Source organism: Xiphophorus maculatus, chromosome 9 (genome assembly GCF_002775205.1).
Source record: "Xiphophorus maculatus strain JP 163 A chromosome 9, X_maculatus-5.0-male, whole genome shotgun sequence".
Classification (NCBI taxonomy): Eukaryota; Metazoa; Chordata; class Actinopteri; order Cyprinodontiformes; family Poeciliidae; genus Xiphophorus; species Xiphophorus maculatus.
This window is the reverse complement of record NC_036451.1, coordinates 2830305-2854442: the sequence shown is the minus strand read 5'-3', so window position 1 is coordinate 2854442 and position 24138 is coordinate 2830305. Positions and strand designations below refer to the sequence as shown.

Genomic DNA, 24138 nt, shown 5'->3' with positions numbered 1-24138 from the left:
TTCAAAAAGAGTCTGGCTCTCACACATTCATAAAAAGTCTCGCTCTCACACATACATAAAGAGTCTCGCTCTCACACATTCATAAAAAGTCTCGCTCTCACACATACATAAAACGAGTCTTAGTACTGTGTGTGTGTTCAACTTTAGTCTTGTGTATGTGAGAGATAAACGTCTGTGTGTGTGCGAGCTGTTAGCAGTGTATGTGAGCGAGAAAATTAACGTTTGTGTGTATGTGCGCGAGCTGGTAGTAGTGTATGTGTGCGAGAAAGTTAACGTTTGTGTGTGTGTGAGCGAGCTGGTAGTAGTGTATGTGTGCGAGAAAGTTAACGTTTCTGTGTATGTGAGCGAGCTGGTAGTAGTGTATGTGAGCGAGAAAGTTAACGTTTGTGTGTGTGTGTGTGTGACATTTTAGTAGTGTGTGTATACGCAATTTGAGTATTTTTTGAATGTGCGTGAGTAATTTTTGAGTGTGCGTGGCTATTTTTTTGAGTATGCGTGAGTTTTTGGTAGTGTGTGAGAGACAAAATGTAATTTTTTTGAGTATGCGTGAGTTTTTGGTAGTGTGTGAGAGACAAAACGTAATTTTTTGAGTATGCGAGGCTATTTTTTTGAGTATGCGTGAGTTTTTGGTAGTGTGTGAGAGACAAAATGTAATTTTTTTGAGTATGCGTGAGTTTTTGGTAGTGTGTGAGAGACAAAACGTAATTTTTTGAGTATGCGAGGCTATTTTTTTCAGTATGCGTGAGTTTTTGGTAGTGTGTGAGGGACAAAACGTAATTTTTTGGAGTGTGCGAGGCTATTTTTTTGGAGTATGCGAGAGTTTTTGGTAGTGTGTGAGAGACAAAACGTAATTTTTTGGAGTGTGCGTGGCTACTTTTTTGGAGTATGCGAGACTTTTTGGTAGTGTGTGAGAGACAAAACGTAAATTTTGTCCTAAACGGCCCCTCATACAAATCCCTTTGCTTTGGACACTCAGACTGACAGGTTTGAAGGATGAATCCAAGCAAAAGTCCAAACCTTTGCAGGTCAAAAACAAAGTTAAGTTTTAAACATTGAGCTCTGATGGTGAATTTATTTACTGCTTAAGAATACTGCAGTATGTATAAAGGTTAAGAGAGCAAAAGAAAAACTAAACTAAGTCCTCAACAGTCCAAGACAAAGAAAATAGAACCTTTGTATGACGAATGTAAAGTTATAATTTTGAATTTTGTTTAAAAACAAATTTCAAAGATTTTGTTGACTTGTCTTTGCAGTTGCCATTCAGCTGAATGCATGCTGGGATTTTAGGTAAGTATTTACTTATTAGTCCCTGATAATAAACACTCTATGCATTTGGTTGGATCTGACCTTGTAAATATCAAATGTGTTGATGCATAAACTGGGCTGTTCTTGAAATTTCTTCATTGCTCTATGAGAAAAATCGACACTATCAAATGATTTGCAGCACATTCATTTTTAGACATTTTTTTAAATAAGACAAAAATAACCTCACAATATTTCCTTTTAGTGGAAATATGGAAACACTTCTCAAATGTGTATTTCAGCCTTGAGTAGACACAGCAGGTGCCAGTTATAATTACAGTGTTTCAGCTCTTTGTGCTTAAAGTCTTGTTTACATACAAACATCCAAACTAATCTCTGATTTTCACTGACATCAGTGTCTGGATTTATCTTTTAAGAACGATTCAGGAACAAGACAGCTCTGCAGTAAATGATCCGTCTCTCTGTTGTGAACATTTTCTGATTTATTTAGATCAACTCATGCCTGCTCTACTCCAATGATGTCTTGATAAAGTGACTGACAGGAAATCTTACATTACTGATAAAAAATAAAAGACGCAGAGATCAATGAAAATGATTGATTTACATTTAATATATGTTAAAGAAATTGTTAGGTATGACAGTAACTTTAATCTAAATGCCAGACTTTTTCCAACTTAACTATTCTTAAAATGAAGGTTGGATTTCCTAACATTTCTCAGAATGATATTTTTAGCTGCTGCAATCAAAATCTGAATTTATCTTTACTTCATTCATTTGTAACTTGGAGGGCACTAAATCGTCACAGTCAAACTCAACACATGAACTTATATTAGTTCACATTGACATGCTAACCAGCCAAATTTCCTGTAAAGCACATATCTAAAAGGGAGATATAAATAACATAAGAAGTGGTTTCAAAGTGCCTAGAAATGCGTGTTATATGATGCCCATTTTCACAGCTTTCATTTCTTGTGCTTGACATTTTTAGGCAGCATTCAGTATGAGCTTTTAGGAACACGACTTGTCTCATTCTTTATTAAACCCCCTAGCTATCGCTGAGCCTGTTTTTCCAGAGGCATCTATTTACAACAAATTATTCCTCTGAACCGCTGACGTGCTCCCAGTTGATCTCAATACTTCCTGATAAAATGTTCAATAAGCTGCCGTTGCCAGGCAACAAACGCAATTGCGGTTGCGCCGTGAGGACAGAGTTTGAGTGAGAAAAAAAAAAAGTGGAAACTGAACATTTTTGGAGGTTCTGACATTCCAATGTCACAATGTTCAGAAACAAAGAGACCGAAGCAACAGGGAGCAGTGCTGAGAGACAAACACAGGCAGAGTTTGTACTAGTGAAAGCAAACAGTGTCACTTCCTGTCGTTGTGAATCGGGGCTCTCAGCCGATGACGAATAAAATTCTAACACCCAAACAGAGCAACTGAAGGGTAATCCTTGAGATGCTGGAGGTTTGGGTTGGAGACTGCAGTTGTTTCACAGCTGGTAATCCACCCCGTGCTGAGATAAAAGCACTTCTTCTCCACAATAAGATCAGGCCTCGTTCACAAGAGAATCAAACATTTCATCAACGACTGAAACGGGACAAACAATCAGCAAATGTACCTGCTGGCGCAAAGAATTCCTGCATAATCTTCACTGTAACAAATCAATTTTGAGGGTGTTAAAAAGGTTGCTGTCCGCAGGTGAGCACACAAATAGGTCGCTTGACCCTATTTGATCTACAAACTACTCCAACAGTTTTAATCAGAGGCGTCAATGTGGAACAAACTCTGGTAACAAAGACATGTCCAACAGCAGGAAGTGTAGCCAGACTGCCTGCTGCAGGACGAAGAATGCCATCTGGATGCCAGCCATACACTTTAGACAGAACTGAGATTTGTCATGGACAGAAGATGAACGCCGGATTTCTAGTTGGTTCATGCACTGTATTAACACTTGACTGGGTTTCAGATTTAGGATCTGCAGCCAAAACACACAGACATGGGAACACAATACCTCCTCTGAGATATTGTGGACGGCTGTTATTGTCTCACTTCACACAGTCTCTTAAGCTGCTTTCTTCCGCCACACCTCAGCATATAGCAGGTAATTGATTTACTTTGTAGGTGGGAAATCAATGCAGGCGCATACCAATGAATTAGAATATTATAAACAAATCGATGAATGTTAATGCCTTAATTCAAAAAGTGATAAATCATGTATTAACTATTCATTTCATGCAGTGATACGTTTCCAGCATCTTCAGTTAATTTGAATAATTATGACCAATAACTGTATTATTCCAATATTCAGTTTCTCTGAAAATGTAAATATTCTGTAAGATCAGGGAAAAAAAAGATTTTTCATTCAGAAATACAATGATTTGGCCAGGAAATTTATATAAAATCATGAATATCATATGAAAGTCACCTCTTCCATGATGGTAAGCATGAAAAGGTCCTGTTGTATCCCAGTGTAAAAATGGAAAGTTGACTGGAAGAAAAAAATTGCTAAAAACAAATTTACAAGCAACAAGCTTGTACAAGCAAAAGAATGTGAGATTTACAGCATGGTGTCGAATTTTCAGATAAAAGTGATTTTTGTATTTAATTAGTAGTTTGGGTAACAACGTTTTTTTGGAGAGGCACAAAATGTGTGTTTATCCTGGTGCAGTCAGTGATGATTTGGAAGCCATGTTGCCGGCTGGTGTTGGTCCAGGATTTTATTAAGTCAGCACAACATCAAGCAGGAAACATCATGTTTACTTCTGCTGATGAGCTTTCCAGAGCTGCTATTTTCCCAGCTTACATTAATACCTGTTAATTCTGCCCCAACATGCTTTAGTCTTCATGTCCACTGTGCTGCATTCACCACATTTCATCAGGACAGCATTTCTGTTCTGAAAGTCAGTTTATATAGGTTTTGCATGATATTGTAATTTTCTGAGAAACTATGTCTTAGGCTTCAGTAGCTGTTGGCCACAATCATTAAAATTTACATAACAAAATATCTGATTACTTGTGTGTTTAATGCAAGTATATCATATGTTCAGGTAATTCTTAAAATTGATCAACTAAAAACTTTTCCATAATAGACTGAGATGTGTCTTTATACATGTTGTCATCCAGGCGTACCGTCACATTTGCCTTCCCTCTCGGGACATCAAAAACATCCATTAAAAGTGTGAATTATGTATTTTATGTGGGCCATCTGTCCGAGCACTGGGAAATGTTTTTTATCTCCACTCAACAGCACTTTAGAGTTTACACTAGTGATGAATAAAATGGAAAGATCACAAATACTCCAATAACATTGCAAAACAGCAACGGCTTAAGTAAATGAACAACGAGGGAAGAAATTCCCAAATAACGATATTTACTAACTCTTCAATGTGAAGATCAATTCAAAAAGGTCCCATTTAAACAGTCTAGATTCAAATGGTTGTAGTTTTCACAAACACAATGAAATAAATACTCACAACACAACATGCTGGAAACAAGAAGGCCTGCTGTCGCTCTTGCATCCAGAAACATTTTCTGACAGGCTTTTGGTCCAGTTTGTCCATTCACACAAAAGTCTCCTCAGCTAGTTTCTTTTTACAGTACAGTCTTAGTTTGATTCATCCTCAAGTAAAAAAAAAAAAACACCCTGTCTTCCTTAAACGATTGAGTTTGATGAAAATGGCCTGTGGAGCGAAGGGGTTGAAGTCAAAATTATCCTTCAAGCAGAACTTGGGGTTTTTCTTCTTTCCTTTCAGGAGATAACCTTCAGGTCAGACAGTCGTTTTCTTTTTCCACAGTGTTGCTCATTGCTGTTTTCAGTCTGTTCAACAAATAAAACCTGTACAGAGAATTTCCAGAGGGGGGGTATTCCAACTTCAGAGACTAAATACCATAAAAAACATCTCCACTGATTGCAAGATCATTAATGGAGTCTTTAAAATGGGTTTTTAATGACTGTGAAGGAAAATAACAGATCTTCAGAACAAGTAAAGTCTGTTCACTCACAGACTCAACAATGGTCAAATATATCAAAGTGTTTCTTCACCCATAGCTACACAGATTCAGTGGGGGACTGGTCATCAGTGTGGTGCCTCATCGACTGAACGCTGGTCAGTATTTTTCTCTGGTGTCCTGCAAGAGACACTCCAATCCTCTCCAGATCCCTGTGAAAACAAAGAAACAAATATAATAAACCACAGATGCTGGTATGATATAACTCCTGCTGGTACTGGAGGGGAAAACACCAGCACACTGATGGCAGGCTTTGCTAAAGTAAACATTTAAACTAATGTTTACTTAGTTTAAACATAAGTTTAAACCTGTAAAGAGCTTCACTATATACCACAAATATATTATCATCGTATTGTCAGAATCAAAATTCCTTTTACTGTCATTGTGCATGAAAGAAAGCACAGAGACGTGTAAAAAAAAATAGCAACTCTCGAAGGCAAGTCAAATAATTGAACAAAATAGTAACAAATATGTAAGTCTGAATAAATGTAAAAATATAGTAGAAACACCAAGACAACTGGGATGTAAAGGAAAAAAAAACCATAAATAAATGATGATCAGGTTTCAGATGAATCAACACACAGAGCCATAGCAGCTTTTGGGTAAAAGTTCTGTTTTAGTCTGTTTGTTCTGTTCATACTGCACAGGATAGTTTGGACTAAATAATATGGATGGGTGGGTTGATCCAAAATATTGATCATATTAATACTGAATCAGTATAAGTATTGAATCAATATTGGTGTGGTGTGATTAATGATTAGTTTCAGGTTCCCTCTTAAAATTTTTGTTTAGTTTCGTAGTTGTTTTTTTTAAATCCACCTCAAAAAAGGATTTTGTTTTGATTTGCTCTCAAATGATTTATTTAGGAAAAAGTAACAGCAATATTATCAAATTTCAATACTGGTCCAAATTTTCATATTGGTACACCCCTAATATTTACCAATATTATTGCCATTGCATAATTTAATCATTTTGTGCAGCTCAATCCCTACACACAACTTACTTTACAAAAGAAAGACACATAAAATGACTATTTTTGTATCAGTGTACTATAAGATGCGGTTGTATATTAATAATACATATATTATTAATGTCTCCAGAGTGGTTTTTAAATAATGTCTTGGATCAGAACGTGCTCAAATATCAAGTTTAATATAACTGAACTAATGCTAAAAGAGCCAAAAGTAAATGCATGGCCACACATCCCATGAAGATCGTCATACCCATTGCTTTATATTACCTATAAAAATGTAACATGAGGAGTAGTTTTAAAACCTAATTAAATATACATGCAGTGCTGAATTTATGATGCAAAGAGAACAAATTAAAAACCCACGAAATTTGAGTTCAGGCGGGTCGCCCGTCCGTTTTTTCTCTGAGGAAGTTGTTCATTCTGCATGAAATGTGAAACTGAGTTCACTGGCTCATATACCTGAACTGTGCCTTCCTCACACCCGTACATTTTAGCATATATATAATTAGTCCCTTTGGGTAAATTTCAGAATACTTCAGGTTCAGAGGGCATCGGTGCAGTATAGGTGTACCAGAGGAAAGTCTGACATTGGAGTCTTCTTTAAAGTAACAGTATCACTTATTGCCTTTAGACATCAGCAGCTGGAAAGTTGCAATGTGACGCATATTGCAACTATTAACATAGTTATACAATTTAAAGGCGCATGCAATGAGAATGACAGAGAAGAAGTGAAAACAGTTAGGTCAGACATACTCAGCTGTGATTTGTGTGACCAGGGGCAAAGATGTGAACCCCGATCCGATGAAGGAGTCTCTATACTGGGTCATCTTCAGAGCAGCCAGCCAGTCCTCCACCGAGCTCACCCTGCTCAGATCTGGAGCTCCCCGGTCTAACAAAGGATGAAGGGAAGGACTGCAGGGAGCAGATATAAGGAACCACAGGGATGATTAGAATCTCACCTGCATCGCAAACAGAGAGTGTTTGGGTATGGAAATGAGTTAATATCGCTGTTCACCCAGGAGCCATGTTGCTGGTGCCGGCTTTGAGAGACGCAGGGTTGCGGATCATTTTGTCCAACATGCTGACAATGTCAGAGAACTTTGGCCTTGCGTTTCTGTCTTTCTGCCAGCAATCCAGCATCAGCTGGTGCAGCACTACCGGGCAGTCCATGGGAGCTGGCAGTCTGAAGTCCTGCTCTATGGCGTTTATTACCTGGAACGCAGCAGACCAGAGAAGCAGGCGGATTTACACAATAAGGCTGGAGCAAAAGGTAAACCTGTCCAAAAAGGAAGTCACAGAGTTTCATTTTTTGAAGAATGAATGTTGTGTTCTTGATCCTTTGCCACATATTCACTGATCAATATTTGAACACATAGTCTTGAACACTTCAAACTCATTTTTATTCTTTGGCATTTCCATATGGCCTGACATAGTAATTTACTTGTCCTGTCTGTTTTAACTTGTGTTTTTATTCTTTTATGTTTTTATCTGTGGTTTCATGAATACTGTACAGCACTTTGGTGCAGCTGATATCTGTTTTTAAAGTGCTTTATAAATAAATTGACATCGACAATAATTGGATATTATCCTGTGAATATAGCTCAGATTTCTTCATGAAAAATGTGTCTATTTATGAATTAAAATAAAAATGCAGCCTGAGATGCTGAAAAATGCCTCATATTTTAGAGCTGGTATTTGCAATCAGCAGAAGTGCCATTCATTTTTCTTGCTGCTGATTGGCTGTAAACTCCAATAGTGGAATTAAGGAAGACTGTGGATGTTAGCTGCTGTGTCAAATTGGTTCCCACTGTTTGTATTAATACACATTAAAGCATATATGCTGTTTGACCTATATTTGCTAAATTCAGCTTTTCACTGTTAATGATAATTCTTAGTCATTTATCCCTGAGACCAACCCAGCAACATTGTAATCTTGTGCCATTTTGTTGGTTAATCTGGTGATATGTTGTCAAACTCATAACCCACAATATTCAATTTACGGAAATCAATGATATACAACACAGGCATAACGACCTGATGTCAAAAGGCATACGATAAGGTAAATTAAATATCACAGATAAATATGCAATGATACAAGTGAGCATATGAGAATACTCTGGATTTTCACAGTAACAGAAATAAAGAAGTCAGAAGATAGATAATGACAGAAGAAAGATAATATCTTTGCCAAAACACAAATAAAATCCAACATTGGCTTGTTTCAATATATTCAAATATTCAATGAATGTTTATTGCTGTAATATGTAACTGAATAACAGTTGTGGTGGTTCTGATATAAAAATCTGCTGCAGTGATAAAGTAGCTGTTCCTTTTTATTAGTTTCTATTAATCTGCTACTTTCCAGGTGGTAATGAGTAAAACTATGAAAAAAATGGCACCACAGGACATGGACTACCATTCTTCCTATGCTAAAATCTTAAAAGAGAAAAATATATGCTGGATGCAATGGCTCCATTTCAACAAAATCAAACTTCTAAGCATTGGGATTGAGACTGGAGATACACCTACTTCCATCAGTCCCTCCCTCCTCTCAGCTTTGATACAAATCTACATTTATATAATACCTGAAATAAAAAAAAAAAGCTCAGTACTAAACGTTTCATCCTACATACTCAGCAGCACAAAGTCATTCTGAGGATCAAAGAGACAAGCAGCATGGTGCTGTCATGAAAAGTAAAGAGGAGAGAAAAACTGCTTCTTATGAAAGTCATTTTCCTTTAGCATTTCTGTGATCACTTCTCTGAGTCTGCACTACACCCACATGTAGCAAGCTCCAAAACAAAATACAGTATTTAAAGGGGCGTAATAATTTCAGAGGGCAAAATAACAAAGAGACAAACTTTACAACTCGGGTTTTGTGCAACAAGTAAATGGAGGCAGTTAAATAACTGGAGGAATTTACTATTTTTGCACAGATGTGTTCACCAACTACAAACAATTCAAAGTCATGTTGCTCAGTTTAAGATATAAACTGATTTAAAAAAGTAGAGAAATAGAAACAGCAGAAATGTTGCAGTCATGAATGAGGCATCCCATCATGACGGCTTAAGGGCAAAAACAGGCTGGATGTGGTGATCAGTGCAGCCTGGGAGGAGAACAATATTTGAGTTAAGCTTGAGTAAAAATTAGCTAACAGTTCAGAATTTTCATCTAGGCGGTCACAAATTTTATCCTGATATTTTTCTGTAAACAGCAGTAACACATTAAAAATATCAAAGTATAAATTACCATCTGAAATCACTGTATGCCAGGAACATGACATGATTTAAATGATTCACAAAAACAATTAAAGTTATGGATGTAATGCTTGTCAGGTCTACTGAAATGTGTCCTAATGGCTTAAAACACACCATTTTATGAGTTAATTACTGTACAGATGTCAGATAACATATTTCTGGCAGTTTTCTCACACACCAATTATTACCATCTGTCTTGTCTATTCAGAAAGCTGATGCTTTTCTACATAAAAGACGAGCAAAATTTTGCCTCCAGACAAACCAGCATTTTGTTTAAAGTTTGATTAATAAAATGTTAAATTATAAGGGTACTGACAGCTTTTAGAGCCAAAACCACCCGTAGATGTGGTGAACTGTAAACTTGTGAAAAATGGCTATAGACAGAGTGTCTTAATAACAAACAGATCTGATAACACTCAGTGGGGCAACAATCTGATTTGATTTTTTTTTTTAATTGACATACTGAGTCATAGTGGATCAAATTTTTGTTATTTAGCAGTAAAACTAAACTTTTGATTTACGCAAAGGATGTTGAACATCTAATCAGAATATTTGAGTAATCAAAGTTTTATTCATATTGATGTAACATTAAGATGTAAAATATAAAAAGGTTGAAATTGTTGACTACTTCAAACATTTTAGTAATGTCATGTAATAACCTCTTGTTAAAACTTGGTTTGTACTGAAAAAGTATTCAATGACATGAATCATATTCTTCTAAGTAATACTTTTTTTGGTTCAGTTTAGCTGTAAAATGCACTTTTAAGTAATTTATTACATATTAGTCCCATATCTTATGAACTTAAAGTTGAATGTTGATTGCTTACATGTAAATCTTTATAGACATTTTTTCAGACTCTTTCTGCTTTTTTGGCCAGCACAGTAGACTAACTGAAATAACAGATGCTATGAACTAACAAAACAGCTTCCAAACTACCATGAGAAATTCATAAAGAAATCCGTGTTTCAGCTAAATTAAAAGCAAAAAAACAACTTAAAAGCACACAGAAAGCTAAGGAGATATGCAAACTATACATTCTGCTGTTAAACTGTCAACATAGGCCATCTTGTAAAAAAAAATGCCACTAAAAAACTATAACTGAAAAACATGGCAAGACAAAAAAAGAAGAAAAAAAATGAAGCATTTCCAAAATTACTTATCGTTTCCAAACTGTGAGTAATTGAGATGAATAATTGTAATTTAAATGTTGACCAAAAATATTAATAAGTGTGATTTATTTCATAATTGATCATAAAACATTAATAAGTGTCCAGCTTCTGTTTAAGCAGAGCTAAATTCTGCTACTTTTCCCTTTGGACCTGATCCATATTTTACACATGAAACTCAGATCGATAATAAATCTGTTCTTTCTTCACCAGAGCAATGCCTGCATCACTGCAAAATAAAAATATTTATATTTTTATGATTTTTTTTGTTTTGACATTCCTGCCAGTTGCAGGTTGTTTTCACCTATTCCAACCATTTTCCATGTTTCTCCCTGAATCTACTGATTATTTATTGATGTCGCTTTTTCATCATTTCTTTTTTCCTTCCTGTCATCCTGCCAAAATGCTCCAATCTGTTGCCTTGTTCCTCGTCTACCTCAGTTCATGACCTCTGTCACTTTTTAGACTTTTGCTTGTTAGCTTTTTTCCACAACAGACTTCTCGGAGACTCCTGTGCTTTGACTGACCTTGTAAACCGTTTAGCTGCTTTGGTCATACCTGAGACCGACGTCTAACCACCTCCAACATCAGCCCACTTTCAAATCTGGTGCTTACTCTTCTGCAACCATTTAGCCATAAAATTGCAAGACGGAAACATGAGTGTCGTTTTATTTTCCTGACTTTCTGCAAATTAAATGTAACGTGTGTCTGTGAGCTATAAAAAGGTGGCACTTGTACAATCGTCTTGCTGGGGATTTGACTGCTTCCAAGGTGAACTCCAGTTGACCCTGACACCCTTCTTAGGCTTTGTAATGCATAAATTCACTCTAAGCACCCATGCCAATCAAAATAGCAGAAAGTGTAGTAAAACATCACAGGTTTCTTTCATGATTAATTCATGTCGAACACTGCACCTGCAGTGGCTCTGCTGACAATTTCACTCCTCTGTGTTCTTTGAAATCATGTGTGTGTGTGTGTGTGTGTGTGTGTGTGTGTGTGTGTGTGCACGTTCCTTTACACATGTCGGCCTGCGTGTGTGGTTCGGTTGAAAGCGAGTCTGAATGTATGATAAGTGTGAGCTCAGGGTGTCAGCTCCATGCATAGTTAATGCCCCCGCAGACCCTCGTTAGCTGTACTGGAAACACACACTCTTCCCCATCATTATACACAGACTGTTCCATTATAAATCCGTCTCTGTCATTACACTGAATTTCTCTCATTACGACTCTAGAGAAGCTGCGGCTCGGGGAAAAGCGGAGGAGGCGCAACGGGAGGAGGAGAATGGAAAAGAGACAGAGGAATCTCCCACAGGAAGTTGACTTTATTTAAAAATATTTTACAAGGAATTTTGTCCTGCTGTTGAGATGTTAGAAGTCGTTGCCACAGATAAACTCTTTCATAGAAAGACAAGTGATGCATAAACTCAGGCTTGTTTTCTCTTCAGTAGTACACAAACGTTTACACTTAATCTCATGTTTTTTGTTTTAGTGCAGTGATAAAGATTTTTAAAAGTACCTGGCAGACATATCATACTTTTAATTGGAGTTTTTAGCTAATGTCTCTTTGGACATCACCTTGCTTTTGGTAAACCGCTGTTCTTTCGATGGGAAAGTCTATTAAATCTTATGAAAATCAACAAAATTATATCATGTGTAAGACTTTTAATAACAAAGAGCCTTCAGATATTGGGTTCAGTATATTAACAAGCACACTCAAAAAAGTGAGACAAAATTATCTAAAAAGCATCTGATGTCCAAATAAACCTTTGAAACTTAAAGAAATGTTAATAAATACAACTTTAAATAGATTTCCTTTCAAATATATTGAAAGTGTTTATTTTGTCACTTAAGAATCAGAACCCTCTATATATTTCAGATTGTTTTGTGTTAAAGAAAAAACAAGGAGGAAATCTGCAATAGTGAAAGGAAATAAATGCTCGGTTATGAAAAAGTTTGAATGTGAAAAGGTTGGAGTAGAAATCAGAGCCACTAAGTCAATCTGTTCGCTACAGTTTCAGCTGCAACTCTTGTCTTTCTAGAATTTGTATATCTAGAGACTAAAATATTTGTTCATTCTTGCTTGAAGCAAATACTAGAGAAGACACCTTAAGGGTTTCCCCCCCCCCCAACAATAGTTGCTCTATCAACAGATTTTCCCAACTGAAGCGCTGATCTCTGCTGCTCCAGGAGTTACTACCAGACTCTTGGCCAGTTGTTTGCCAGCTTTTTCAGTGAACAACAAGTCATTCCTTGGTAGTTTTAAGGTTATGCTTCCTTATTTTATTTTTGCAAGGAACAAAAATAAAAAGACGGCCAGACCTCATATTTTAAAATCCTTAAAATTCATACTGATGCACTACTTTGTGTTTGTCTAACACAAGAAATAAATCCACAAAACTTTTGTTGAAGTTTGTTACATTACAAAGTGGGAAAAAGTTCCAGATATATCATCTCGCAGAGCTCTGCAATTTCACAACAAAACTGTTTACAAGCAAAATACAAATAAACTACAAGGGGTTGAAGCTTTTGCACACAACTGTTGACAGAAAACTTCAACTGATTGGGAGTGGCAGTTTGAAAACTATCAGCTGAGATGAAACATGGCTAAATGTTTTGTTCAAAATGCTTTGAACACGTTTCCCAGGAATAAACCATGAGGCGGCCAGTTGCTGAAGCATCACTGACTCTGCAGTAATTAAATAAGTTATATGTTAGGGTTGAGACTTTAACACATTTATTCTGATTAATTAATTACAACTAAAATAAAGCATAACCCTTCACCCCTTCCTGCAAGAAACTGCTACTAAGTTTGGATCTGATGTGCCTGCATAAGTTCCTGCATATTTATTTATTTATTCAGCCAAAATGTATTTGAATTAAAAGTCGTTAACGCCAGAGAATACCGGCAGCGTTGTGAGACATCCAGACGAGGTGAGAGGGAAAAACAATGCGTCACTGTTGCTATGCCAACATGTTTTTAATAAAGAAAGTTTTTCTCAATTTACGATATTGCCTTTTAGTTCATTATTCAGTATTCACAGAGGGGGGTGAGGCGTTAAGAAAATACATTTACTATAGAGGACATAAAAAAAATCGAATTTCGATTAAAATGCAGCGACCGTGAAGAGTGACAAAGAGAGGAGTTGAACATTTCTGAATGCAGAACTAAATGAAAGTATGAAGAGTATACAGAGAATTAGAAGAGTACGAAGTGCAATGGTACCTACACGTAATGCTGCTGCATTAAGACATTTTGAATATTGCTGCATCTGGATCTTTACTTGTGTCAAATATTGGTATTTGATAAAATAGGATAAATCGTGATTATTCAATTGCAAAGACTCTTGTTTATTAATTTTAATCACATTCCACTACCAGTATATACACAGTCATATTTAATACATTTGAATAAAACTTAAAACTTGATTTACCTCAATTAACTGAGTGAAACACATTCTAAATGTGATTTTAGGCCTTTCTTTCTGTTGATGATAATTATTTTCCAGTCGATGAAAAATAACCTTCAAGATTAGGATATTAAATCAGACCACTAAAAATGATCAATACAGAAATGTAAAGTATTTCTAAAACCTGCTTAGGGATTGTTATTTTTTTTAAAAAAGGTAATTTTAATCCGACAACAAACCTCATCAGAACATATTCTAATTTATTGAATATGACTGCATATCTACATCTTTGGCTTCTATGTGTCAAACCTTTACACACTGCATGAAGTTTCATGTAGCCAGATTTAGAGCCAAAAGAAACTATAATCTCAGTCTCATATAATATATAATATAACATCCTCAGAATAAAATCCCCCAAAAACGAAAAAACGATTGTAATCCAATCTTTTAGAACTTCTCGTCCTGAACTCCATTTTCTTTTAGTTCCAAGAGCAAAATGGAGAACTCAGGAAAAGCTGGGGAATAGTTCTCTTTTCTAAATTATAGCTGACAGAAAAAGCAGCAGAGAAATGGGAATGTCCTCTTTTATAAACCTGCTGATTATTTCTAGCCTAAATCACAGCAGGACCAGCGTAATCTCAGAGAACTTAATAGAATCAATGCGATGCAAATAAAAAAATAAGGTAAAGAAATGCTGCGGCAAATTGATCATACTGTGAAAGTAATTGGAATAAAGCTGTCACTACAATAAAGTATCGCCTGCAGTAAACATCTGCTTGAAAGCACAATCCTGATACCTTTGGACTAATGCTCAGGGAAGAAAAACACATGTGACACCTGAATTGATGTCCTCATTTTCCGCATCTTTTCCTCAGACGTGTCGACTCCCTGCTGGGAGAGACGGCAAGGAAAAACAAACAAGCGCAGCCTCCGAAAACACCAAACAGCCGCAGACATCAGAGCAGCAGACAGAGACAGAGAGACAGGTAACCAGGTGGTGACTTACATCTTGGTTGCTCATGTCCCAGTAAGGTCTCTCTCCGTACGACATCACCTCCCAGGTGACGATCCCGTAACTCCACACATCTGAAGCAGAAGTGAATTTCCTGTAGGCAATCGCCTCTGGAGCCGTCCACCGCACTGGGATTTTACCCCCCTGAGGGGAAAAAGAGCGGGAAAAAAACGAAGACAAAAGGCAGAGATAAAAGATGACAGCAAAAAAAGAAAGGCTGCATTGAGGGAATTTGTCATACTTAGGAATTCAGCAAAGGTAGAACAAAGTATAGGAAAAGGTCATAGGAAGGGCATCAGAATAGTGTGCAAGACATGGAAGTGTAAAAAAAATTGAAAGAATCTGCACATTGATTGTATTAGAAGAGCAAACTACATTCATGTTCCCTGTTTTTTTTAGAAGTAATGAAGTAAAGAAAAAGCACACCAAACTCAACAAATGTGAACAAACATATGTTTTCCAATCTTTTCTTTCCTAATAAAAAAGTATTGGTAAAATAAAAGCTTCTCTTTTGAGACTGCTGACAGAAATCCAGGATTAAAGGATGTAATATAACAACATGCTGGTTTCCTGTGTTTGAAATACTATCTGTTGAAGGAAATTACACAAAGTATCACAAAATCCCAGAAAGAAGCTGGGAGTTTCCAGAGAAGTTTTTTCCTCCTTACCAGTGAGCTGGTGTAGGTGGGGTCAGAGGTATCCTCCTCCAAATAACGCGATAAGCCGAAGTCGGATACCTTACACACCAGGTTGCTGTTCACCAGAATGTTTCGCGCTGCTAAATCCCGGTGAACGTAGCTCATCTCCGCCAGGTACCTGCAACATCAACAGGATTTATTGACTCAACGTGTGTTATCTGTTGCAAGCTTTGGTGAACTAATGGAATTTAGAGTGTGTGTTTGTGCCTTTGTGTGTTTGTGTGCTCGTGTGTGAGCTGCCGCCGATAAAATCGGAATGAGATTTAATATTTCTGTATGTTTGCGTGCTCACAGCCTGCAGTAAAACACAGACGCTATCTGTGTTTTACTGCAGGATGGGATGCGAGATCTCAAGCTGCCAAGTTGTAAAATACTTGGACTTACATTACAGCAGGTAGAAGAGTTAAAGTGTGTACCGTTCTGCATAAGGAAATCAATCACCGAAGTATCAGAGAAGGTTTCCTGTTTATCTTTGTAATAAAATGGATTAGTGTGTGTTTGTGTCGGCACCTCATTCCAGAAGCGATGCCTCTCAGCATGCCGACCAGCTGGATGACTGGGAACTGACCGTCGTTTTGCTACAACACAGAAACACATGAATGGATTCTTATTTTCTAAAAGTATTTCTCAACAGGTCTTTACCATTTATTTAAACTTCTGAAGTTGACAAGACACGACAGTATTGTAAAGTCCACATAACATACATTTTCAAAAAAACAAATACAAATACAAAAAAAATCACTAACTTCACATTTTTTTGGAATACATCGACACTCATCTTGAATTAATATCTCTAACCTTTAACCAGGTGTGTCCAAAATGTGGTCCAGGGGCCATTTGAGGCCCTAGGGAGATTTTGTGTGGTCCCGAGTGCAATTCGAAACTGACACAAATTTGTTTTGCCAAACGGCAGATGGATTATTCCTGATAAATTAAAAATGACCAGACTTTTTATTTTCTTTTTGATTTCATAGTAAATAGAACCCTGGCTATGATTATAACAGAAATGTTTTTTTATGATCAAAGGCATAAATTTATGACATTAAGACTAAACTATTCTCTGTCACTGCAATGCCAGAAAATTGCATGAAAAGAAAAATTGAAAGGTTTACAGAGATTATAAAGTCATAAATTTGTGATAAAAATGGCAGAAGTCCTTTAAGTGGTAAATTAACTGATATTTTCTAACATATCTGGGCTCTTTTCTTACATCAGAAAGACTTTCTGCAGGTGCAAAGTCAGCATGAACGACCCAGGACAGTTAGGAAAATGATTTATAAATCTACACTCATAAGGGAATATTCAAGACTTGTTTCTTGTTTCTCGGTGGAAATTTACCACAAATGATCTACAATAGCCCTACTAACCTGTGGTAACTTTAATTGAAATGTTGCTACAGAAAATCCCTGTTCAGTCACAAGCCTTTCCTCTCATCGTGAATTAAGATGCTGTTGTGCAAAAATGTTTTACTTAGCTAACAAGATGTCAGTTATCCTTGACATAAATCTAGCATAGCTTGAAAGAAAATGAGTAATTGAAAACAAAATATTGCTGTAAATGTATGTTTTCATCACCAGCAGCTGTCTAGTAAAATTAGAAGTCTGGCAGGTGAGATAATATACAGAGACAGAGTGAAAGTTAAGCCAAAAGCAAACCTCCATGGATTATTTCTCCATAAAATATCAAACCACTGCAGCTCCACTGACGTGGCTGAGAAGTCTGACCGTTTCAGGAATAAAAAGTTTCCAAACATATTTGTAGCTCTTAATCCTTGTAGTGTTTGCCAAATTATTTAGTTTCTCTTTGGAATTAAGAAAATGTTTAAAAATTGAATTGAATGAAAAACCACAAGTCCAATCTATAATTTATTGGGAATTTATCTAATAGGTCAAAACATAATCAGGAGCTGCAGAGAACCAGAGCTCAGGTGGGAGAATCTGTCGACAAATCAGCTATTAATTGTGCACACAATAAATTTATCCTTTATGAAAAAGCAGCAAAAATTAAGCATTTGTTGGAAGGAAGCTATAAGAAGTTCCACTTAAAGTTTGCCAAGAGCCATGCAGAGGAAACGGCAACTGTGTTTGAAGAAGGTGCTTTGGGGAAAAATTTGGCCTATATGCAATCCCAATGTATAAAAATAACTACACATCACCCTGAGCACACCATCTCCATACTGAGACATAATGGAAGCAACATCATGGTGAGGAGATGCTTTACTGCAGAGGGAAAGATGTACGAATCTAATTACAGTCATTCTGAAAAACATTACTGTAGGAAAACCTGTTGGAAGCTGCAAAAAATGAGCAAACCACAGTTAGAATGGAATGGTAGATAAATAAACATTGCAGGAAAGGCATAGTCAAAGTCCAGAACAAAACTGAGAATCTATGTGTTGACCTAAAATGCAGACATGTTTGAGTTTGTGGCTGTAGTGAGAAAATAATGAGCCTATTTTTAAGTGATAAACATATTCCAGCACGGCACTAAACCTTTCTAGGAGAGTGGATTAATCTGTGATAATATCCCAGAATTAATGGGTTTTCAATCAACACAAACACATTTTTTTGGTTTGTTTGTTTGTTTTCCTGTGCACAGATAAATGCCTCAGACTGGCTTATGATTCCTCCGTTTTAAAGAGGACATTTGCTAACAATCTTTGCCTTTAGGTGAAGTGGGCTGACGGCGCACGCAGCCCCCGTGGGACAGCCTGACATCTTCACAGACATTCATAGCCATGTTTATAATCCTTCCATTAACCGATTAATACAGATAAATCTCGGTCAATCTGTGAAACATGTTTACAGTATTCACTATGTACTGTAGAATACGCTGCACCTGCAGACTTTAAAATGGACTTTTGGATTATTTTTTTTTCCTTTTGGCATCTCAATTTCTTTCCTCCGTGTCTTTTAAACCTTAGAGAAACCCCCGACTGACATAGTTGCAGTCTGCTCTGTGTGTCTTTTAATTCATTTTGTGCAGTAAACTGTGCCTTTGATGCTCCCCTGGCCTAATCCTCCGCAGGGAAAAACCTTCTAGGTGCACACAAACGCACAAGCAAGCTGCACTGGCGCTGCAGGTCCGGTCCGTTCAGGATGGTCATGCCAGGACACCAACACCGCCAGGATCGATCACTGTGAGTGTGTGTCTGTGTGTGTGTGCAAGTCATCTGATGGTTTCTGAGTCAAATGGGGTCGCGCTGTGAGAACTGGGCATCAAAGAGTTGTCTCTTTCTGTTTTTAGAAGCACCTCAAAAGGAGGCCGGGATCAAAGACATGGACAGGCTGGCAGGATGAGGGAAGAGTACAGGATGGAAAAGAGCAAAAAGCTAAAAAAAGGAAGGACAGGAGGCTGTTTCTGTCTCCTCTTACGTGTCATTTTTGAAGCTCGTAATCCTTTCCTCAACTGGCAGTTTGTCCTAACAGTACAGCAGGTACATAAATACTCTACATTTATGCACATTTAACTATTAAATGAGCCTACGTAAAACTAGGGCTGCAACTAAATTATTTTAGTTATCGACTGGTTATTCTGACGATTAATCGGATAAAGAAAATGTTTAATTTTACCACTTCAGCCTTTTTTACACTATATCAGAATCCTTTGCTTAAAATGCAATAACAGCATTCTTTTAGCAATTTTGAATCAGGTGAGGCTACTGGAGGAGTTTTGGCTAGAGTCTATTTATGTTGCATTTTTATCTTAGATGCAACATATTGCTTTTGTATAGTTTTGGCCTTATTACTGCTCTGAATATGTTGAAATTTTCAGCAATTAGGACATTTTTTTTATTATTTTAAAGTTAATTAAACAATCATTAAATCAGTTGATGATGATTTCTATAATTGATTAATCACAGTTAATCAGATTAATCCTTTCAGCCCTTACATAAATCTGACCTAGCCTAAAAGTGCTGAGTGTAAAGCTGATACACAGAGGACCCCTGTGTTGGTCTGTAAACAGTATTTTGCTGGCAGAATGCTCCTTACCCTCAGGAATGAGTCCAGAGCGCCGTTCTCCATGAACTCTGTGATTATCATCGTCGGTCTGCTCTTTGTGACCACGCCCTCCAGTCTGATGATGTTCGGCTGGTCGAACTGGCCCATGATCGACGCCTCGGCCAAGAAGTCTCTCCTCTGACGCTCAGAGTAGCCCACCTTGAGGGTCTTGATCGCTACGGGGATTTCTTTTTTTCCAAGAGGTTTCAAGCGACCTTTGTACACCTCCCCAAACTCACCTTAAAAATGACCCCCAAAAAATTGCATTAGAGCAAAAATTAGACAGCAAAGTACAAAAAGAGATTCCAGAAGGCGGCACAAATTAAAATACAAAATACATCATTAACCACATTTTCAGTTTGAAACTTATTATCAGCTATAAATGAGCATGGAGAAGAATAATTCTATTCCTACTGTTTTTACAGCAGCTGAGTTGGTGTGTTTTAATTGTGGTAATGCTCTAATGCTTCACACTCCCTTCATTCTGATGGACTCTAAGCAGTTCCAGCAGAGCAAACAGAGGCTGAAGGGCAATATTTTTTGTGTGTGTGGCTTAAAAGTGCAACAAACAAACGAATCCCATTTATTGCTGCTCTCTGGGGTGAGAAAAGGTTGTGTTTTCGATGTGTGAACAAGATAAAAAGGATTGTGCTATTATTATTATTATTGCTTAGACACATAGCGTTGCACGACACGTCTCATAATCTCTTGATTAAACAAAGCTTAATGGATCAAGCGAGTGAGCTGAATCACAGGGTTTATAGGTTTAAATCTTTTGTGAACATCCTGCTACATTCATGTACTGAGTGGGGATCTCTGTTATTACTGAGTTTTTTATTTACAAGTTTCAAAAAGATAATAGTTAAAGGTTCAATGTGTAGGAGCTAGAAACTTTTACCAGGATAAATTGCAGCTAGTTAAATAAGACGCCCACGTATGAACAAAACATAACAAAAATCTCCAAAGACTCAAATTAAAGGCAATGCCCTTCTCCTGTGGGTGAAATTAGGATTTGTATAGAAACTTTAAACTGAAGTACATTCCAAACCGTAATTTTATTACTTCCCTAATAGTTACTTTTTGTCTCTTTATACATGCCATCATAATTTCAAAACCTTCTGAAATGCTTAGGTTTGAGTTTGAGTCTTTGGGTCCCCAGAACCAAACATAGAGAAGCAGCATTCAGCTTCTATGCACCACAAATCTGGAACAGTCGTCCAGAAACCTGCGAAACAGCCGAAACATTGAGTTCCTTTAAATCTAGACTAAAATCCCATCTACTTAGTTACTCCCATAACTAGAAGACTGACCAATATTTTGATGTTTATTTATGATTTTGATGACAAAATGTAGCATTTGTTACTGGTTTCAAAATCTGTGACTGATGTTTTTATGACTTTGTTTTGTGTTGTTTTTATGATGTATTCACTTGTTGCTGAAGTGTACTATACAAATAAACTTAATTGAAACTTTGAATTGTTTGAATAAAAGAAATCTTTAAAGAAGGAATACTTATTCATCACAGTGTAAGCAAAACTTAGAGACAAGTCTGTCTCTGAACCTTATCCAAATATAAACATTTCTTTTATGGATGATCTGTAATATTTACAGATATTTGTACTGTGTAAAATAATAAAAACATAGTAAACATAAAAAACATAGTTGTTTGAATTTGTCATATGTTCCTTTAGAAATATCCAAGATCTGTTCTCTCTAAACCTGAGGTCGCGTTAACCGAATAGTTTCCACCTATGACCACTTTTGTAAAATGGTCAAAAGTCTGAAGGTCATCTTTCATTTTGAAAGATTAGCATTCCCACTCCTCACCATGTAGTGCAAACACGCAGACATTTTTAACTTGACACACAGAGAACAGGTGACTAAAGCTCCCATGACAGAATTTGAGTATCATCTCGTTCTGTTCTCAGTGCATCTCGATCGCCGTCACAGACCGGTGCAGCTTAACCACTGGTGCAGAAGGAGCGCATGATGTGGGATTTCCTCCCAGTGAAGCGAAGGTTTGCAGGATAAGGAACCTTCTCATCTGATAACTTCAGCTGGAGAAATGATTCCTGATTTCAATACTGAGGTGGGGCTTGTGATTCCAGGCAGAGACTCCAGAATAACATCAAAACAACTATGACAATACCTGAAACGTCATGACAGTAACCTCTGCAGCTCATTGGAGATGTTTGATTATACACAGGCGGCTCCATTCAGGACCAGGAGGAAGTTGTAAGACTGTGCATTCTGGCTATAGAATCTTTCATACTTTAAGTGTAATTGTTTATTTTCATTGTTAATATGTAGTTACAGTAAGTAAAGTCAGTTGTTTTTGTGATTGGTGAGAAAAAATTACATAAATTCATCTGCTTGATGCGAAATGGAACATTATTGATTCCCTATTAAGCTCGTTTGGATTGAATATTGGTTAAAATTCATCCATCCATCCATCCATCTTCTTCCGCTTATCCGAGGTCGGGTCGCGGGGGTAGCAGCTTCAGAAGGGAGGCCCAGACTTCCCTCTCCCCAGCCACTTCTTCTAGCTCCTCCGGGGGAATCCCGAGGCGTTCCCAGGCCAGCCGAGAGACATAGTCCCTCCAGCGTGTCCTGGGTCTTCCCCGGGGCCTCCTCCCGGTGGGACGTGCCCGGAACACCTCACCAGGGAGGCGTCCAGGAGGCATCCTGACCAGATGCCCGAGCCACCTCAACTGGCTCCTCTCGATGTGAAGGAGCAGCGGCTCTACTCTGAGTCCCTCCCAGATGACTGAGCTTCTCACCCTATCTCTAAGGGAGAGCCCAGCCACCCTACGGAGAAAACCCATTTCGGCCGCTTGTATCCGCGATCTCGTTCTTTCGGTCATGACCCAAAGCTCATGACCATAGATGAGGGTGGGAACGTAGATCGACCGGTAAATCGAGAGCTTCGCTTTTTGGCTCAGCTCTCTCTTCACCACGACGGACCGGTACAGCGCCCGCTTGACAGCAGACGCTGCGCCAATCCGCCTGTCGATCTCCCGCTTGGTTAAAATTAAATTTAAAAAAATTAAATACCACTGAATGTCATTGTTATTTAAAATTTTGATGGGTAAAAATAGATGCTTTTATTCCCAATAGTCAAAATAACATTGCAAAAAAGTCTAGCATAATAATCTGAATTTTCCAAAAGTATCATACACAATGAAAATTGAGCCCCATTCTTTCAGTTGAGTTCCAAAAACTGATTAAATTAAATTGGTGACAAGGAGCGATCCCTTACAAGAAGCTGAACTAATTCTGACTTTTATAATCCATCACCTGATGAACTTGCCTGATCTGCTACAAGTAATTAAAAACTAGCTCCAACCTCAACAACCAGACTATTTTCATTCTGCAGAGGCACAGACATCTTCTGTCAAAATAAACGCACCGACATGATGATGGGGTACATGAGAATTGAATTAACTTCAAAATAAAAGTCGTTGCTGCACAGATAAAAAATCGTTGCGTGAATAATAGATGAGAGATGGGAATTGGATGACAGGGCCGTGCCGTTGAGTCTCAAACTGATCTGTGCTCCACATATCATCGCTCATTAAAAACTATCTTGTGTCAGTGCTGTAAATCAGAACAAGCACAGAAGGAAGAATGGAAAGAAGACGAGATGGGAATGAAAGAGGACGCTCTATAAATCTACGTTCAATCAACACTCTGTTAGTAAAGGACTGTTAGATGAGATGTCTTAGTCTGTCATATTATAAACATAATGTGTTTCACGACATTTCTCCAGTCAAACAAAGTGGTTTTTGTGAAGGACATTTCCTACAGGCTGACTGATAGTAATGGAAAGACAGTGTTATCTCAAAGGAAGGGAATAAGGGAGCCAGGTGGGATATTATTATTATCTCTTCTTCTTTTATCTTCACTTCCCAATCTGTTATTCTGCTTTTCCTTCCATGGTTCATTGTTCAGGATTTGTCTGTACCAAAACAAACTAAAACTCCAGAGGGTCTAAATCACAGAAAGCGTTAAAGATCGGATAAAGTATCACAGGAGTACAGAGGAGGAAAACAAGAGTGAAACAATGTGAAAAGTGAGTTATGGAGCTCCTGAAGGACTCAAAGTCTGACCACATCTCATTGCTTTCCCCTCCCTCCCTGTCATTTTCATTCCTTCTCCATCACTTCTGTCTGGAATGAGAAACCCTTCCCTGAGAATAATAAAGCACCAAATGGAGGGATTACCAAAAGCCCCTCAAAGTGGTTCAACAGACCAAAGGCCAAAGCACATACTTGCAGTGGTGAGGGTCTGGACCTGGTTCATGACCTTTAACACCCAGGGCTCAGTAGGCTCTTTGGGTGTGATTGGTTTTTG

General features: G+C 37.5%; 1 protein-coding gene across 1 annotated transcript in view; it reads right to left on the bottom strand.

Annotated features, from left to right (window-relative positions):
- Nucleotides 1–918: 918 nt before the first annotated feature.
- LOC102226407 (ephrin type-B receptor 1-like) overlaps nucleotides 919–24138 on the bottom strand; it is a 102748-nt gene continuing 79528 nt past the window's right edge. The window contains exons 14-20 of the mRNA XM_014471042.2: nucleotides 19777–20024; nucleotides 16295–16362; nucleotides 15755–15902; nucleotides 15081–15230; nucleotides 7260–7456; nucleotides 6998–7156; nucleotides 919–5423 (exon numbers count right to left, since the gene is read on the bottom strand). Of these exons, the coding sequence (XP_014326528.1) occupies nucleotides 5312–5423; nucleotides 6998–7156; nucleotides 7260–7456; nucleotides 15081–15230; nucleotides 15755–15902; nucleotides 16295–16362; nucleotides 19777–20024 (1082 nt within the window). The 3' untranslated portion in view covers nucleotides 919–5311. The remainder of the gene's footprint in view (nucleotides 5424–6997; nucleotides 7157–7259; nucleotides 7457–15080; nucleotides 15231–15754; nucleotides 15903–16294; nucleotides 16363–19776; nucleotides 20025–24138) is intronic.